This window comes from Amblyomma mixtum, chromosome 7 (genome assembly GCF_055824585.1).
Source record: "Amblyomma mixtum isolate Tamu chromosome 7, ASM5582458v1, whole genome shotgun sequence".
Lineage (NCBI taxonomy): Eukaryota > Metazoa > Arthropoda > Arachnida > Ixodida > Ixodidae > Amblyomma > Amblyomma mixtum.
The window spans coordinates 91,822,254-91,842,532 of record NC_143018.1 but is presented as its reverse complement, the minus strand read 5'-3'; the positions used below and the strand labels follow the sequence as shown (position 1 = coordinate 91,842,532).

Below are 20,279 nucleotides of genomic sequence, written 5' to 3'. Positions count from 1 at the left end.
TTTCTGACACGTTTAATCTCTTCATGTGTCATCCCTGTGTTTGTTACTCATCTCGTGTAGCATTCATAAGCGTGACTAATGAGAGCAAGTCGTTTGCAGTAGCTTGTCCACTGCATTTGCGAGTGGGAGGAGACACATTATTTCTTTTCTTTTTCTAATTATGCAGCTCATTGTAAATCTGAAAAGTTACCAACGTTTCGAAGCTCTTCTGTGCTCCTTGTTTTTGGTTATGAAATTTTTTTGCAAATTTAGGCAATTTTCAAGTGAATGCAGTCTTTGCTGAGAGCACAGGTTTCTAAGACTTTCAACAAGTGCTAGATTGATCCTCTATTTTCGTATGTTTGAACTAGTGTCGGAACACCTTATAAGTTTATAAAGAACACTTCATTGTGTTTCGATGAAGGCAAAATGCTAAAGGCACCCATGTGCTGTGTGATTCCGGCACCTCTTTCTCTATTTCTTCTTTCACTCCCACCTTCCTCCCTTTCCTTACGGCGCGGTTCAGGTGTCCGCCGAGATATGTGAGACAGATACTGCGCCATTTCCTTCCCTCAAAAACCAATTGACCAATTTACCAGTAAGATGAGATTGCTCAGTACAAATGCATATTGCTACAGCACAAAAGTGAGGAGATAACCCCATAGCCTTATAAAGTGTGCTGACACTAGTTCAAACTTACGAAAATAGAGGATCAATCCAGCACTTGATGAAAGCCTCACAAATCTGTGCTGTCTGCAAAGATTACATTCACTCGAAAATTGCCTAAATTTGCAAACCAAGTATTGCACAACCAAACACAAGGAGCATAGAAGAAATGGCAGAGTTTGGTAACTCCTCAGATTTACAATGAGCTGCATAATTAGAAACAAAAAGAAGGAAATAAGGTGTCTTCCTCTTCTCTATCTGTGCGATGAAGTGTGAAAAGAAAATGGTTTGGTTTGGTTTGGTTTATGGGGTTTAAAGTGACAAGAAGGCATGCAATGAAGTCATGGGAAGAGGTGATTTATTTTCTCTTTGTTTTTCAGGTTGAAAGCAGACCTCATATTTCCAACAGAGTTCAAGTCTCCTCTCCGGCAGTTTATGAATAATTTCTAGCCAAGCCATTGTTACTCACCCATATCGTATTTGTTGAATAGTTTAAAGGAATGCAATGTTTATCTTTGCTGTGTCCATCCTGACTGCCTTGCTTTCCTTGATGGCTTCAGTATAGCAAATGATTACTTCAATGTCTGTTGTTGCGTTCACTTCTCTCACTAATTACAATGAAGCTGTAGTTTTACTGAAACTCTCTTAGTCCATAACGGGTGTTATTTCCATAACATCGCACAATTTGTTCTACGTCTAGCTTCTCAGTGACATTGAGTCTGGAGCTTTATTGCGCAAGCTTCCACCAAATACTTGCGGCCTCAGCACTTTGTGCTCACCAGCTCATTTGGTTCTGTGCTGTCTCACTTGCATGCTGTAATTTTGTGCATCTCCAATTATTTCTAATTTAAAAGACAGTTTGGAGCAGCTGTTTTATTGCTGTGTTTATAGATGAGGTTACAGTCAGCTCTTCAGAGCACAATTCTCTTACTTACTCAAGTGCTGTGTATTGCTTTGCTGGGCAGAAGCCACTCAGTGTACTCGTACTGCAACTCACCTCGAATGGCCCACTTTTTTGAGCCAGCTTGAAACAAAGCTGTTTGGGAACTGCTGGGACACTTTCCAGGTAGCACTTCTGCAGTAAATGCCACTGTTTTCATAACGCCGTTACGTTAATATTTGAACACGAAGACAGTTCCTTTTGATGGAACCACTGATTTGTGCTCAAAGCAATCACAGCAGAAGTTAAGACTTGTTATTACACCAGAATGATAACAGCAGCAAGATGACGTAACCATTTTTGATTATCTGAATCAAAGATTACGTTCAATTTGGGAATCCAGTGATTTCTCGTTCTTCAATACTTTTGTAACTCTTCATAGTATACAGAGCAGAGTAAAATGAAAGGCTGTTTTCCATATGCGAGCAGTGTGCAGTCTTAATCATGTTTAATGATAGGCAGTATGAAAGCTGCCTCTCTTTGTGATACATATATATATATTAATTTGCAATGGGAAGGTGGTTGATATGCATTCTTTTTCAGTGGTTTTGTGGCTTTCTTGCGCCATGCATAACATTTGTTATTCTAGCCTGTGTTTCGAGTGCCTTTCCTGAATCAAAGCGAATCTAAATTCTTCAGTGAACACTCTAGGTGTCCCTTCCTTTTTTTTGCAGCTGTATTCGCTAATTGTACCATGTAGCCTAGGCTTCTCACACACTCTTGTGTGTGTGTTGCAAAAGCCTAAACAAGCACCATTTCGAAAAAAGATGTTGAGGAGCTCTACCTAGAGGTGATGCATTTTTTCTTCTCATTCTGTTTGTTTTTCAGGTGAAACGCCCCTCCTGACATTTCTGATGACATGCAAGTCAGTTGTGCGACAGTTACCAACACATTGTTGCCTGCCTTGTGGCCATGCTGCAACATATTGTATCAAAGACTGTGCGAGCATTCACTGTAACATTCCCTGCATGTCTGCAGGCAGTTGCCACAAAATTGTGATTGTTTTCTCTTGAACAAGCGCATACATACTTTTACTTTTTTGTTCACAGAGTTCCCTCTGCAGGCATATCTTGGTTCTTCTGTCCTTGCAACATTCGAACTGCTCTTTAAAGTGCCCTCAGGTTCGCTGAAGTGGAGCTTCACACATTGTCATGGAGGTGTTTATATATGCCAACAGTACTCTGTAACGAGATGACAAGTGAGGTCAGGTTAACAGGTAACACATCAGGGGAATCAGAACTGTGGAATGCATTAGAGCAAGTTTGACTGTGTAATTGCATCATCTCATGGTCCAGCAATGCACTATTCGGACATGGCTGCTGGCCTGCCCATTTCGTATTTGTAGGGGCACTTGTCCAACAGTGCAACATTTTGACTCTAGATTTTATTCGTCTTGTGTAAGTCATGGTGATCATAATTCAGTCAAGACTGTGTGGCTCTCTGCCAGGCTGTTGGGCAAAGCAGCAGTGCAGTTTTGCATTTTTTTATCCTGCATAGTGCCTGTACATGAGGTTAATTTTATTAATTACAGTTTGTACTCTTTTTGATTGAATATCTGCAATAGTTTTTTATGGAGCTGTTTCTTGAGTGTTTTAATAATCTAGATTCATTGAGATGGTTCCGCTTGCCATAGTTATCTAGATGCACGAGATGAATTTTTATGCTCGGACAAGGCATGGTTGGCCTGGCGTTGGCAGTGCATGGTTAGCTTAAGTCCAGAATAGATTAGATAACACGTGATAGTCATGGTCCTGGAACTAGCGAGTATGGTGTTACAGTAAATAGCATTGTTTCAAACAGTTACAGCATTCATTACTTCATGATTCTAACTCAAGTTGGAGGCCATAACAGAGATTCTGTAAATGGATCTACAGGCTTGTGTTATGCATGGTCCACTTTGGATCACTATATGATGGTTTTACTTGTGGTTGCTATTTATCATAATGTACTGAATGCACAAAGAAAAAAGTGACAAGCACTTCTTGTTATATCGCACAAGAATGACTATCCACAATAGTACTTCAAACCATAACAAATACAATTTCTTGTTTTTGAAATGGCGATCCCAAATTAAAAGTCATTTATTTTGATGAAACTTTTATGAGGACTTTGCTGGTCTGATCGAAGTTCCACTTTTTTAAGCCAGAAAGTATGCCCTCTTAAGTGTAAATCTGCGCAAAAAGGTAACGTGCCTGACGTGATGATGCTTTGTCCAAATGATGCTGGCAGCGGATAGTTTGGTACTTGATGGAGTTTACACAGCATACACACCACTGTGCTCAGTGCCTGCAGGAGATTCCTTGGAATGGGCCCGCATTTGTGGTCCTTTTTGATCTTGTTTGTTTTGTAGCCACAAACATTTTAATAAATGTGTTATGTCATGTTGGTTTAGTGGCACATAAGCATCTAAGGCTTATTTTCATAAATGCCTGCCTTGGTGGCTCATTGTAATTGCCATCATCATTTTTGCATTCTGCAACTATATATTTCATCATAGAGCTTTCCTGATATTTTCTGACATGTTTAATCTCTTCATGTTTCATCCTTGTGTTTGTTATTCATCTCATGTAGCATGCATAAGCGTGACTCATCAGAGCAAGTGGTTTGCAGTAGCTTGTCCACTACATTTGCGAGTGGGAGGAGACACTTTATTTCCTTCCTTTTTTTTCTAATTATGCAGCTCATTGTTAATGTGGAGAGTTACCAAGGTTTGCCATCTCTTCTGTGCTTCTTGTGTTTGGTTACGAAATATTTGTTTTGCAAATTTAGGGTATTTTCAAGTGAGTGTAGTCTTTGCAGAGAACATAGGTTTCCGAGTCTTTCAACAAATTCTAGATTGATCCTTTATTTTTGTATGTTTGATTTAGTGTCAGAATAATTGATACGGCTATGGGGTTATCTCTTTACTTTTTTGCTGTGGCATTATGCATTTGTACTGAACAATCTCGTCTTACTGGTAAATTGTTAAATTGTTTTTTGGGGAAAGGAAATGGCGCAGTATCTGTCTGGCATATCTTGGTGGACACCTGAACCGTGTTGTAAGGGAAGGGAGGAAGGTGTTAGTGAAAGAAGAAAGAGAGATAGGGGTGCCAGAGTAATTTCTACCACCTGGGGATCTTTAACGTGCATTGACATTGCACAAGGCGCCTTTCGCATTTTGCGTAAGCACGCTAAAGATCCACAGGTGGTCGAAATTATTCCGGATCTCTTTCTCTCTTTCTTTCGCTCCCACCTTCCTCCCTTTCCTTACGGCGCGGTTAAGGTGTCCACAGAGATATGCCAGACAAATGCTGCGTCGTTTACTTTCCCCAAAAACGAATTGACCCATTTACCAATAAGATGAGATTGCTCAGTACAAATGCATTATTCCACAGCAAAAAAGTGAGGAGATAACCCCATAGTCTTATAAAGTGTTCTGACACTAGTTCAAACATACGAAAATAGAGGATCAATCCAGTACTTGTTGAAGGCCTCACGAATCTATGCTCTCTGCAAAGACAACATTCACATGAAAATTGACTAAATTTGCAAAACAAAATATTGCATAACCAAACACAAGGAGCATAGAAGAAATGGCAAACCTTGGTAACTCTGCAGATTTACAATGAGCTGCATAACTAGAAACAAAAAGAAGGAAATAAAGTGTCTCTCTTCTCTATTTGCGTCATGAAATATGAAAAAAAAGAAACGCACAAGAGCGGGATGCAATGAAGTCATTTGAAGAGGTGATTTATTTTCTGTTTGTCTGTTTTTCAGGTTGAAAGCGGATCTCATATTTCAGGCAGAGTTCAAGTCTCCTCTCCGGCAGTTTTTGAATAATTTCCAGCCAAGCTATTGTTACTCACCTATACCATATTTGTTGAATAGTTTAACGGAATGCAATGTCTATGTTGGCTGTGCCTATCCTGGTTGCCTTGCTTTCCTTGATGCCTTCAGTACAGAGAATGATTACTTCAATGTCTGTTGTTGTGATCACTTCTCTGACTAATTACGATGAAGCTGTAGTTTTACTGAAACTCTCTTAATGGGCATAACAGGAGTTATTTCGATTTCATCGTACAATTTGTCCTCTGACTAGCTTCTCAGTGACATTGAGTTTGCAGCTTTATTGCGCAAGCTTCCACCAAATACTTCCACAAAATTCTCACACTTACTCATGTGCTGTGTATTGCTTTGCTGGGGAAAAGCCACTCAATGTACTCGTACTGCGACTCGCCTCGAATGGCCCACTTTATTGAACCAGCTTGAAACAAAGCTGTTTGGAAACTGCTGCGACACTTTCCAGGTAGCACTTCTGCAGTAAATGTCATTGTTTTCAGAACTCAGTTACGTTAATATTTGAACACGGAGACAGTTCCTTTGCTTGGAATCATTGATTTCTTCTCAAAGCAATGAGAGCAGGAGTTAAGAGTTGTCATTACACCTGGGTGATAATAACAGCAAGATGACGTAACCATTTTTGATTACCTGCATCGTAGATGACGTTGGATTTCGGAAGCCAGTTATCTCTCATTCTTTGATATTTTGTAACCCTTCACAGTATACAGAGCAGAGTAAAATGAAAGGCTGTTTTTCATATGCGAGCAGTGTGCAGTCTTAATCATGTTTAATGATAGGCACTATGAAAGATGCCTTTCTTTGTGATACATATATTCATATTAATTTGCTGTGGGAAGGTGGTTGATATGCATTCTTTTTCAGTGGTTTTCTGGCTTTCTTGCGCCATGCATAACATTATTATTCTTGCCTGCATTTCAAGCGCCTTTCCTGAATCAAAGCAAATCTAAATTCTTCAGTGAACACTCTCGGTGTCCCTTCCTTTTTTTTTTTGCATCTGTATTCTCTAATTGTACCAAGTGCCTAGGCTTCTCACAGGCTCTTGTGTGTGTTGCAAAAGCCTAAAGAAAAACTATTTCAACAAAAAATATTGAGGAGCTCTCCCTAGAGTTGATGCATTTTTTTCTTATCATTCTGTTTGTTTTTCAGGTGAAAAGCCCCTCCTGACATTTCTGATGATGTGCAAGACTGTTGTGCGACAGTTACCAACACATTGTTGCCTGCCTTCTGGCCATGCTGCAACATATTGTATCAAAGGCTGTGCGAGCATTCAATGTAACATACCCTGCATGTCTGCAGGCAGTTGCCACAAAATTGTGCTTGTTTTGTCTTGAACAAGTGCATACATACTTTTACTTTTTTGTTCACAGAGGTCCCTCTGCAGGCATATCTTGGTTCTTCTGTCCTTGCAACATTCGAACTACACCTTAAAGTATCCCTGATCTTCGCTGAAGTGCAGCTTCACACATTGTCATGGAGGTGTTTGTATATGCCAAAAACAGATTGTGTAACGAGATGACCAGTGAGGTCAGGTTAACAGGTAATATAAGGCAAATAAGCATTGTGGAATGCATTTAGAGCAAGTTTGACTGCGTAATTGCATCGTCTCATGGCCCAGCACTCCACCATTGATACACTGCTGTTGGTATACCCGTTTCATCCTTGTGGGGGCACTTGTCGAACAGTGTCATCATGATCGCTCTGGATTTTATTTAGGTAATGTGAGTTGTGGTGCTCATGATTGAGTCAAGACTGTGTGGCTGTGTGCCAAGCTGTGGGGAAAGCACCAGTGCAGTTTCACTTTCTTTTATCCTCCGTAGTGCCTGTACAAGAGATTAATTTTGTTAATGATGGTTTGTACTTTTATTATTCAATACCTGAAAATGTTGTTTAAAGGGACACTGAGGAGAAATTGAAGTTGGCTTGTATCGACAGAATACCAGCTCCTGATTACAAAAACGCCACTCATACTGACAACAAAGCTCTTGTAACGTAGAAAAGAGCAAGAACCAAAATACAGGTATCGCCGCCACAGGCCAAACTCGCAAGTACAAGCGTGATGAGATCATAGAACAAAACAGTGTTGCTAGAACGAATGGTTCTAGCAACACCAGGAACCGAGAAACCATGCATCACTGAGGCGCAGCCAATGCATGCGCAAATCTCCTTGACGTCGCCAGATGGCGCCACGTGCCCGGCTGCTACGCGCGCTCCTGAAGCATCGGGACAAATCAGCGCCTGTTTTCCGGCGGTAGGCGGGCTCCCGGTATTCCGCTAGTGGTAACAAGGTACACGGTATGCTAAAGGTGTCTATTTGCGAGAACTTCGTTGACGACTTCGAGAACGAGATCCATCGTAACGCTGGCAAAACGCCAGTGCAAACGTAATCGAAGCGACTTAGCGACGGCCGCAATAGCCGATAGATGCCTTCAACGTGCGGCCGGCGGTAGCTTTCTTTTCGGCTGCTGCTAGGCCACACTGCTGGCAGCCAGAAATCACGGAGTCTGCGTTACGTCATGTGTACGTCATGTTTCACGTCTCTTAGTCCTCTGTCGTCATAGACGAATCCCAAGTTTGAATCAGAGCGGCGGGGAAAACTTTTTCAACTTCGAATCCAAATTTCTTAGAAATAAATGCATCTTTCGCTGCCGGCCAAGTGGCAACAAAGCCATGACATGCCGAACTATCGGATTTTACTATAAAAAAAATATTAATAGTGCTCTCCTCAGTGTCCCTTTAAGCAGCTGTTTCTTGAGTGCTCTGATAACCTAGTTTCACTGAGCTGGTTTCGAGTGCTATATTTATTTGAATGCACGAGATGAATTTTTGATGCTCAGGCGAGACATGGTTGGCCTGGCGGGAGCAGTTCGTAGTTGGCTTAAGTGCAGACTAGGTTAGGTAACACCTGGTAGTCATGGCCCTGGAACTAGTGAATGTGGTGTTATATAATAATTAACATTGTTTCAAACAGCGACAGCATTCATTATTTCATGATTCTAACACAGATTGGAGGCCACAACGGAGATTCTATAAATGCATCTAAAAGCTTGTGTTATGCATGATCGTAGTTTGAAGTTGTCATTGTATGATGCTTCTGCACGTGCTTTCTGTTTTTCGTAATGTGCGGAATGCGCAAGGAAAAAAGTCCCAAGCGCATTTTGTTATATTATGCAACAATGATTATTCACAATTGTGTTTACAAACATGATAAACACAACTTATTTTTGAAATGGCGATGCCAAATTACGACATCATTTATTTTGATGATAATTTTATGACGACTTAGCTGGTTTCATCAAAGTTCTACTTTTCCAAGCCAGGAAGTATGCCCTCTTAGGTGTAAATCTACTAAGAAAGGTAACATGCCTGAGATGATGTCTTGTGGAAATGATGCTGGCAGCATTTGGTTTGGTACCTGGTGGAGTTTACACAGCATACACACCACTGTGCTCGGTGCCTCCCAAGCGCTTATCAAGCTTGCACAACATAGATGCTCACATATTCTTCCCAGGTGGCTAAATAACCAGGTTTCTGGGTTTTAAATCTGTTGCAAAAGGCGGGAGAAGGTGTGTTTATTTTAACGAGTATTGCATTGGTTTTAGATTGCTGACAGTGAAATAGTGATGTTCAGTTCCTGCTCTTCTTATGTCTGTTTTTTTTTATTTGCTGTGCTTGGGGTCTTATACTGTAGATAATAGTTGGTATCATTGTGTCTTATCTCTCTAAAGGCCCTTGTCAATCTCTGTGTGGCTTGCACTGTTTAGTATCTTCGTGTATGACTGCGTTATTTTAGGTATTTGTTTGGAAGATGAAACTCTGCCACTGAAACTCCTGCTGTTATATATTATTGTGTATGAAACCTTATGTAACTATATTAATATGGTAATACCCTTGTTACTGATGTGGTTGGCATCTATGCATGTTTTCAGTTGCTATGACCGTTAAAACTATTCCATATTTACAATGTCTCACATTTCTGCTTTGTTCTAGTTCTCACTTTAATTTATGCCTCACACCTTTTTTGTTTGTTGTTTTTCATGTGCGGTGTTGACATGGATGGAAAAGCTGCGTCACAGAGTGCATGAACGACAGCAGCAGCTGAGAGTTCAGTTGTGTTCTGCGGATTCTTGTTTGTTGTGGTGTGATTCAGGGGAAGTGCTGCCCTGCAACCCTGCACTGTGAGCAGGTCAATGCCTGTGAGCTAGCAAGTGGTAAACGTGTGCTTCTCTCTTTGTAACAAGTCATGACATACACAGATAAAGTCATGCAATGGGATGTAATGCTTGTAGTTTATGCTCTGCTCAGCTCAGCTACAAAAGCAACAGTGTTTTTTGAGTCATGTGCTCGTGATTAGCTGTCCTCATGATATGAAATATGGGTCTAGTCTAAAAGAGAACAGCTTTTATTTTAGGTCTGCATGGTCGAAGCATGGCTCGGTTCTTAGGTCATGACAAGCTCTGATCAGCCTGAGTTTGAGCAACCTCACAATTTGTCAACTAACCTAGAGACGTAGGCCAGCTGTAATCAATCCACTGAGGCATACCCTTCATATCTAAGGAGATCCATGCATTGTTTCTTTGCGCAGGTTTGGCCACAGCTAAGAGTAGCTGCACCTCGTCTCCACAACAAAATACGGAACGATGCGGAACGTGCTTTCTGTGCCCTGATTGTGGCTATGCTACAGCGAATGTCACTCACTTCAAGAGGCATCAGAGAACCCACACTGGAGAGCGTCCTTTCCAATGCAGCCATTGCAGCAAGGCGTTCACTACTTCAGACCACCTTGTGAGGCACATCCGTATCCATATGGGCGAGAAGCCACACCAGTGTAATCACTGTGGCAAGAGCTTCTCAGACAAGAGCAACCTGACAGAGCATGTTCGTATCCACACAGGCGATAAGCCGTACCACTGTGATCACTGTGGCAAGCGCTTCACACAGAGCGGACCCCTGAGGGAACACCTCCGCGTCCACACAGGCGAGAAGCCATTCCGATGCCATCTATGCCCCGAGGTCTTTGCGCGCAAAAGGAGCCTACGTCACCATGTGCAATCTCACAAGAGGGCAAATGTGTAGCATGTTTTTTTTTTTAGCAAGTAAGTTTTCGTGGAGGCTGTGTCTGAAGTCCTCTTGGTGCACAGAGTATTCATTCAAAGGCATTTGCTATTGAATTACGTTACAGGGTGTTGTGTGAGAATTTATTGGAGAAGTTATTGTGAGCCATTGTGCGATGTAAGAGTCTGCCAATTTCGTCCTGATGTTTTGATTGAAATGATCCAGAAGAATATATAATCATTAGTCATGCTGACACTCTGATACGAGTTGCAATATTTCTAGGAAAGTATGAGCGGTAACAAAATCTTAACGTAACTGACTCCAAAGTAATTTGCTATTCTGCACCTGAAATGAGAACAACACTATTAGATGTGTTTGCAGCGTATTAATGTTTTATTTTGGTTTCAAATATCTCAAGCAGCATCTTTTTTGTCTCTTGTTTGCTTGTAAGAGAAAGAATAGTTAACAAACCATTTCTGAAAAATTGGGCAGACTGTGCACAGTATGTTCTTGGAATGCTTGCTTCATTTAAAATGGTTCCATTTCTAAAATCAGATGGGAGAAAGATTCATCTTTGTTTTCTGTAGCATACAACAATTTTTGCAGGAAATGTGGCTCTGGCACATTTCTTTTGGCTGTTTTATAAATTGGATAGGTGATCCTTTTCTTGAAATGACACATTGTATCTTTATGTAGGTGTTTTGGTGGAAATTCATGATGGTCGCTGCCTTGTCATCATTAATTGTACACTGCACTCTATACATCGCATCTCATGGGAATGAGGGAATGCTTCAATGTTTCCTATCATCTGCTGCTTGTACTTTGCTGGTGAAAATGAAGCTGCAGCACTTGTTGACAGATTTTTCTTTATGCGTCTTTGAAGAGTTTTTGCTTAGCCATTTAGCATTTTATTTCTTCCTTGGTGATAATTGATGAGCAGTTTTGTGTTATTTGCATCTGTGAGCCTTTGTGTCATGCAAAATCCCACATTTACAGCACCTGAGTGGTTGTGCAGCTTTTTTGCGCAAATTTCAGAATAAGTCTTACAGTCGCAGCTTTTACTGATGGCGTGTTCTCTTGGTTGTTGGCTTTCCTACATTGCACGCAGTAATGTTGTGCAACCATAGAGATTAGATACCATAAAGAGTGTTGTAAGTAATGTTTGTGTTAATTTACTGTGGAAAAATAAAGTATGGTTGGAAACGTAAGTTTAGCACTGCCACCTTTCTTTGTGATGTGGAGCACACTGCTGTGGATATTGCAGAGGCTGAAAAACAGGATTCGCACAGGGGAAGAAGAACCCGCAATGATCTGGAAGAATAGAGTTGGGACGGTGACTGCTCATCTGGGACCGACGCCTTAGAAATATGTGTCTATTAAAGTTGGCTGCTGACCTCTCCAACACGCACAGTGCTGAAGTGGCCTTTTCATTCAATCGACGACTCCTACTGCATCCAACTAGAAGCCATTGGGTCAATGAATGGCAGGAGTGACCACACAAAGGACCAAATACTTCCTGCCGGGCTATGTGACAAATGCACTGAAATTTTGCAAAACTTGCTGAGCAAAATGCGACGGAAACATATTCAAGGCGCGGCACTCCTGACTAAGTTGTCACTTTTCAGACTCCATCCTCACCAATCACTTTCGCTTCCCCTGCAGTTATACCATATTATTGTATATGAAACCTTATGTAAGAGTAACGATACAGAAATACCCTTGCCGCTGACATGGTTGGCATCGATGCGTTTTCAGTTGCTATGACTGCTAAACTATTCCATATCTGCAAGGCCTCACATTTCTACTTTGTTATAGTTCTCACTTTACTTTACGCCTCACACCTTTTCTGTTTGTTGTTTTTGATGTACGGTGTTGACATGGCTCGAATAGCTGCGTTACAGAGTGCATGAATGACAGCAGCAGCTGAAATTTCACTCGTGCTTTGCAGATTTTTCTTTGTTGTGCTAAAAAAGGGAAGGGGAAATGGTGCTAAAAAATTGTGTGCCTGTGATGAAACCTGGTGCTATGCATCAGTCAGTGCCTGTGAACAAGGAAGTACTAAATGTATGCTTCTCTTTTTGCACCAAGTCGTGCTTTACACTCATAAAGTCCTGCGAGGGCATGTAATGTTCGTAATTTATGCTCTGCTCTGCTCAGCTACAGAAGCAACAGTGTTTTTCGAGTCATGTGCTATGATTTGCTGTCCTCGTGATATGAAATATGGGCCTAGTTTAAAAGAGAATAGCTTTTAATTTAGGTCTGCATCACCAGGCTTGGTTCTTCGACCATGACAAGGCCTGACCAGCTTGAGTTTGAGCATCCTCGCCATTCAATAACTATCCTTGAGACATACACTAGCTGTTATCAATGCATTGAGGCATACCCTTTATGTCTAAAGAAATCCATGCATTGTTTCTTTGCGCAGGTTTGGCCACAGCTAAGAATGGCTGCACCTCGTCTCCGCAACAAAATTCGCCAGGATGCGAAAAGCGCTTTTCGTGCCACGAGTGTGGCTATGCTACAGTGCATAACCATGTTTTCAAGAGACACCAGAGAAGCCACACTGGAGAGCGTCCTTTCCTATGCAGCCATTGCAGCAAGGCATTCACTACTTCAGACAACCTTGTGAGGCACATCCGTATCCATACGGGCGAGAAGCCATACCAGTGTATTATTTGTGGCAAGAGCTTCACACAGAAGACCATCCTGGAGGACCATGTTCGCGTCCACACAGGCCATAAGCCGTACCGCTGCGATCACTGTGGCAAATGCTTCACACAGAGGGGACACCTGAGGGAACACCTCCACCTCCACACAGGCGAGAAGCCGTACCAATGCTATCTATGTCCCCTGGCCTTTGCGCAGAAGGCAAGCCTGCGTTACCATCTGCAATCTCACAAGAAGGCAACTCTGTAGTAGATATTTTTTTGCACAAGTAGATTTGCACAGTTGTTTTGTACGGGGAGTGACGAGTACTTTTGACATGCATATAAAGGATATATCCATCTCTTGTACCATGATTTTTCACTTTTTTTTTGTTATAAGTGTCCTCCAATGATTGCATACTGAACAAAATCTCTCTATAATATCCTTGCATATTATAGTACATGTTTATATCATTCCGTATACTGTCTTAATGTTGTGATTATATTCATAGTTTATCCCCACTTGTTTTAATTTTGTGACTTACCTTCTTGTTATGCACAAATTGTATTGCACTTCCGTCGACTGCAGAGGGTCAGAGGCCTCGTCAGGCACCATAGCCTTTAGCCTCTGCCCCTGCGGCAGATGCTGTAACTGCTCTGCTCAAATAAATCTTTTCATTTCATTTCTTTCAATTTCATTTCATATGTGTTGATTTTTATGTTGCCTGCCTGAAGTATTTTTCGTTTGCTAGTTTTCATGTGTTATGCTACTGGCATGTCCTCCAATGGTCAGTCCATTTTTATTGTTCTTCCAGTCGAGAGTTTTCATTTTTATTTCTTCAATTCATCATATAGGCATCACCCTCCCTGGACTGTGTTCAATCACCTTGTATGCAACCATTTTTTTTATTACAAGTTGGTGTGTCTGGGGTTATTGTAATGGTGCGCTTTAATGATAGCACCAAGCATTGCTTGGGACACAAATTAAGGTTGGTGGCCGGTCATATCGAGGCTAGTTTGACCTCCATTGGAGAACTCCGCAGCCATGTGCACCACGAGAGAAATTCGAGGATCAGGGTAGTGCGGGGAATGTATGGCGGCATGGCAATGCCATTGATTTCATAACGCTAGTTCCGGTTTTATGTAGAGGTACTGGAATGGGTTACAAATTGGTGATAACTAATAATTTAGGATCTGTACTAATTTGAGGAGGTCAAGTGCATGAGTGGTTCATTATGAATACATTCTTCTCAGTTAGTATCTATAGCTTCTGCTGAAAGCAGTATGTGCAGTCTTTGTCAAAAGTATACAGCCCAAGGAGTCTGCTTCTGAGCCCTGCAGTGTGGCTCCTCTTTCATAGTCGGGGACCCTAATCACAAAAAGGCTGGAGGAACTTGCGTCCTCAACCATCCCAAGCTTAGGACTACCATATGCGCTTAAGAGCCCCGCTACACGTCTTGAAAGCAAACCCCTTGGGCTGTATATTTTTGACAAAGACTGTACATAAACTCTCAGTTATTTCCCATGCATGCCAGGAAGAGAACAAAAATGTAGCAGATTTCAAAGGCCTTGGTCATGGACAATGTTGGCTTTGGGAGGCTAGTGGTTTCTTCTTCTATGATTAATGTCCACTTAAAATCTGCACAACAACCGCAGTGAAGTTAAAATCAAGGTTGTTCTAAACAAACGGTTCCCGGTCTTAGTCACATATTGAACTGCAAGGCATGGATCTCTTTCCGCATTCCCTGTCGTTGCATTGTTAACAATGAGAAGAATTCCATGGAAAAGCAACCTCTTCCTTTAATTCAACATACTTGCTTTTTTCTAGTTGCATGCTTGTGTTTTCTGCATATTTTGAGCAGAGGAATGCAAGAGCCCTAACTTTTATTTTTCCTCCCTCACCCTCACTTTTGAATCCATGGCCCTCCCTCACCCTCACTCTGATTTTGAAAAATTATGCGGCCCTCCCTCACCCTTACTTCATCATCGTCATTATCATCATCATCAGCCTGACTATGCCCACTGCAGGGCAAAGGCCTCTCCCATGTCTCTCCAATTAACCCTGTCCTTTGTCAGTTGCCGCCACTGTATCCCCGCAAACTTCTTAATCTCATCCGCCCACCTAAGTTTCTGCTTGCCTTCTCTTGGAATCCACTCCATTACCCTTAGGGACGAGCGGTTACCTTGCCTTCGCATTACATGCCCTGCCCAAGCCCACTTCTTCCTCTTTATTTCGACTAGGATGTCATTAACCCGCGTTTGTTCTGTCACCCACTCCGCTTGCTTCTGATCTCTAAACGTTACACCTATCATTTTTCTTTCCATAGCTCGCTGCGTTGTCCTTAACTTAAGCTGAACCCTCTTTGTTAGCCTCCACGTTTCTGCCAAATAGGTGAGTACCGGCAAGATACAGCATGCATTGACATCGCACAGTACACGGGCCTCTAGAATTCTGCCTATATCGAAATTCAACCGCAGTAGCCGGGATCGAACCCGCGTGTTTTGGGTCAGCAGCCGAGTGCCCTAACCACTGAGCCACCACGGTGGATACATACCATACGAGTATAAGCATCATACCAGTATAAGTATATGCATCTATCCTCTCATCCAACAGTGCTTTGAGGGCTTCCCTTATATGTTTATTACTCAGTAATACCACCAGAACTTAAAGAGACTCCGGAACTAGCCCCACTGGATAAGGTTCTTGCGTTAAACGTTGCTAGGTTCAGTAGTGACAGCTGATCCGGATCAAGAGAGGGAAATAACTAGAAGAATAAGGATGGGGTGGAGCGCGTATGGCAGGTTCTCTCAGATCATGAATGGCTGTTTACCAATATCTCTCAAGAGAAAATTATACAACGGGTGTGTCTTACCGGTACTCACCTATGGGGCAGAAATGTGGAGGCTAACAAAGAGGGTTCAGCTTAACTTAAGGACAATGCAGCGAGCTATGGAAAGAAAAATGATAGGTGTAATGTTTAGAGATCAGAAGCGGGCGGAGTGGGTGAGAGAATAAACGAGGGTTATTGACATCCTAGTCGAAATCAAGAGGAAGAAGTGGGCTTGGGCAGGGCATGTAATGCGAAGGCAAGGTAACCGCTGGTCCCTAACGGTAACGGAGTTTATTCCAAGAGAAGGCAAACGTAGCAGCGGGCACCAGAAACTTAGGTGGGCGGATGAGATTAAGAAGTTTGCGGGGATACAGTGGCGGCAACTGACAAAGGACAGGGTTAATTGGAGAGACATGGGAGAGGCCTTTGCCCTGCAGTGGGCATAGTCAGGCTGATGATGATGATAATGACGATGATGAAGTAAGGGTGAGGGAGGGCCGCATAATTTTTCAAAATCAGAGTGAGGGTGAGGGAGGGCCATGGATTCAAAAGTGAGGGTGAGGGAGGAAAAATAAAAGTTAGGGCTCTTGCATTCCTCTGCTCAAAATATGCAGAAAACACAAGCATGCAACTAGAAAAAAGCAAGTATGTTGAATTAAAGGAAGAGGTTGCTTTTCCATGGAATTCTTCTCATTGTTAACAATGCAACGACAGGGAATGCGGAAAGAGATCCATGCCTTGCAGTTCAATATGTGACTAAGACCGGGAACCGTTTGTTTAGAACAACCTTGATTTTAACTTCACTGCGGTTGTTGTGCAGATTTTAAGTGGACATTAATCATAGAAGAAGAAAGCACTAGCCTCCCAAAGCCAACATTGTCCATGACCAAGGCCTTTGAAATCTGCTACATTTTTGTTCTCTTCCTGGCATGCATGGGAAATAACTGAGAGTTTATGTACAGTCTTTGTCAAAAATATACAGCCCAAGGGGTTTGCTTTCAAGACGTGTAGCGGGGCTCTTAAGCGCATATGGTAGTCCTAAGCTTGGGATGGTTGAGGACGCAAGTTCCTCCAGCCTTTTTGTGATTAGGGTCCCCGACTATGAAAGAGGAGCCACACTGCAGGGCTCAGAAGCAGACTCCTTGGGCTGTATACTTTTGACAAAGACTGCACATACTGCTTTCAGCAGAAGCTATAGATACTTACTGAGAAGAATGTATTCATAATGAACCACTCATGCACTTGACCTCCTCAAATTAGTACAGATCCTAAATTATTAGTTATCACCAATTTGTAACCCATTCCAGTACCTCTACATAAAACCGGAACTAGCGTTATGAAATCAATGGCATTGCCATGCCGCCATACATTCCCCGCACTACCCTGATCCTCGAATTTCTCTCGTGGTGCACATGGCTGCGGAGTTCTCCAATGGAGGTCAAACTAGCCTCGATATGACCGGCCACCAACCTTAATTTGTGTCCCAAGCAATGCTTGGTGCTATCATTAAAGCGCACCATTACAATAACCCCAGACACACCAACTTGTAATAAAAAAAATGGTTGCATACAAGGTGATTGAACACAGTCCAGGGAGGGTGATGCCTATATGATGAATTGAAGAAATAAAAATGAAAACTCTCGACTGGAAGAACAATAAAAATGGACTGACCATTGGAGGACATGCCAGTAGCATAACACATGAAAACTAGCAAACGAAAAATACTTCAGGCAGGCAACATAAAAATCAACACATATGAAATGAAATTGAAAGAAATGAAATGAAAAGATTTATTTGAGCAGAGCAGTTACAGCATCTGCCGCAGGGGCAGAGGCTAAAGGCTATGGTGCCTGACGAGGCCTCTGACCCTCTGCAGTCGACGGAAGTGCAATACAATTTGTGCATAACAAGAAGGTAAGTCACAAAATTAAAACAAGTGGGGATAAACTATGAATATAATCACAACATTAAGACAGTATACGGAATGATATAAACATGTACTATAATATGCAAGGATATTATAGAGAGATTTTGTTCAGTATGCAATCATTGGAGGACACTTAAAACAAAAAAAAAGTGAAAAATCATGGTACAAGAGATGGATATATCCTTTATATGCATGTCAAAAGTACTCGTCACTCCCCGTACAAAACAACTGTGCAAATCTACTTGTGCAAAAAAATATCTACTACAGAGTTGCCTTCTTGTGAGATTGCAGATGGTAACGCAGGCTTGCCTTCTGCGCAAAGGCCAGGGGACATAGATGGCATTGGTACGGCTTCTCGCCTGTGTGGAGGTGGAGGTGTTCCCTCAGGTGTCCCCTCTGTGTGAAGCATTTGCCACAGTGATCGCAGCGGTACGGCTTATGGCCTGTGTGGACGCGAACATGGTCCTCCAGGATGGTCTTCTGTGTGAAGCTCTTGCCACAAATAATACACTGGTATGGCTTCTCGCCCGTATGGATACGGATGTGCCTCACAAGGTTGTCTGAAGTAGTGAATGCCTTGCTGCAATGGCTGCATAGGAAAGGACGCTCTCCAGTGTGGCTTCTCTGGTGTCTCTTGAAAACATGGTTATGCACTGTAGCATAGCCACACTCGTGGCACGAAAAGCGCTTTTCGCATCCTGGCGAATTTTGTTGCGGAGACGAGGTGCAGCCATTCTTAGCTGTGGCCAAACCTGCGCAAAGAAACAATGCATGGATTTCTTTAGACATAAAGGGTATGCCTCAATGCATTGATAACAGCTAGTGTATGTCTCAAGGATAGTTATTGAATGGCGAGGATGCTCAAACTCAAGCTGGTCAGGCCTTGTCATGGTCGAAGAACCAAGCCTGGTGATGCAGACCTAAATTAAAAGCTATTCTCTTTTAAACTAGGCCCATATTTCATATCACGAGGACAGCAAATCATAGCACATGACTCGAAAAACACTGTTGCTTCTGTAGCTGAGCAGAGCAGAGCATAAATTACGAACATTACATGCCCTCGCAGGACTTTATGAGTGTAAAGCACGACTTGGTGCAAAAAGAGAAGCATACATTTAGTACTTCCTTGTTCACAGGCACTGACTGATGCATAGCACCAGGTTTCATCACAGGCACACAATTTTTTAGCACCATTTCCCCTTCCCTTTTTTAGCACAACAAAGAAAAATCTGCAAAGCACGAGTGAAATTTCAGCTGCTGCTGTCATTCATGCACTCTGTAACGCAGCTATTCGAGCCATGTCAACACCGTACATCAAAAACAACAAACAGAAAAGGTGTGAGGCGTAAAGTAAAGTGAGAACTATAACAAAGTAGAAATGTGAGGCCTTGCAGATATGGAATAGTTTAGCAGTCATAGCAACTGAAAACGCATCGATGCCAACCATGTCAGCGGCAAGGGTATTTCTGTATCGTTACTCTTACATAAGGTTTCATATACAATAATATGGTATAACTGCAGGGGAAGCGAAAGTGATTGGTGAGGATGGAGTCTGAAAAGTGACAACTTAGTCAGGAGTGCCGCGCCTTGAATATGTTTCCGTCGCATTTTGCTCAGCAAGTTTTGCAAAATTTCAGTGCATTTGTCACATAGCCCGGCAGGAAGTATTTGGTCCTTTGTGTGGTCACTCCTGCCATTCATTGACCCAATGGCTTCTAGTTGGATGCAGTAGGAGTCGTCGATTGAATGAAAAGGCCACTTCAGCACTGTGCGTGTTGGAGAGGTCAGCAGCCAACTTTAATAGACACATATTTCTAAGGCGTCGGTCCCAGATGAGCAGTCACCGTCCCAACTCTATTCTTCCAGATCATTGCGGGTTCTTCTTCCCCTGTGCGAATCCTGTTTTTCAGCCTCTGCAATATCCACAGCAGTGTGCTCCACATCACAAAGAAAGGTGGCAGTGCTAAACTTACGTTTCCAACCATACTTTATTTTTCCACAGTAAATTAACACAAACATTACTTACAACACTCTTTATGGTATCTAATCTCTATGGTTGCACAACATTACTGCGTGCAATGTAGGAAAGCCAACAACCAAGAGAACACGCCATCAGTAAAAGCTGCGACTGTAAGACTTATTCTGAAATTTGCGCAAAAAAGCTGCACAACCACTCAGGTGCTGTAAATGTGGGATTTTGCATGACACAAAGGCTCACAGATGCAAATAACACAAAACTGCTCATCAATTATCACCAAGGAAGAAATAAAATGCTAAATGGCTAAGCAAAAACTCTTCAAAGACGCATAAAGAAAAATCTGTCAACAAGTGCTGCAGCTTCATTTTCACCAGCAAAGTACAAGCAGCAGATGATAGGAAACATTGAAGCATTCCCTCAT

The 20,279-nt window shown here is 42.2% G+C and overlaps 1 protein-coding gene across 1 annotated transcript in view; it reads left to right on the top strand.

Annotated features, from left to right (window-relative positions):
• Window positions 1–5,230: 5,230 nt before the first annotated feature.
• The window catches only part of LOC149336836 (uncharacterized), a 47,121-nt gene continuing 32,072 nt past the window's right edge, over window positions 5,231–20,279 (top strand). Inside the window, exons 1-3 of the mRNA XM_089554250.1 lie at window positions 5,231–10,486; window positions 11,474–11,483; window positions 12,876–13,361. Coding sequence (XP_089410376.1) covers window positions 10,229–10,486; window positions 11,474–11,483; window positions 12,876–13,361 — 754 coding nt within the window. The 5' untranslated portion in view covers window positions 5,231–10,228. The remainder of the gene's footprint in view (window positions 10,487–11,473; window positions 11,484–12,875; window positions 13,362–20,279) is intronic.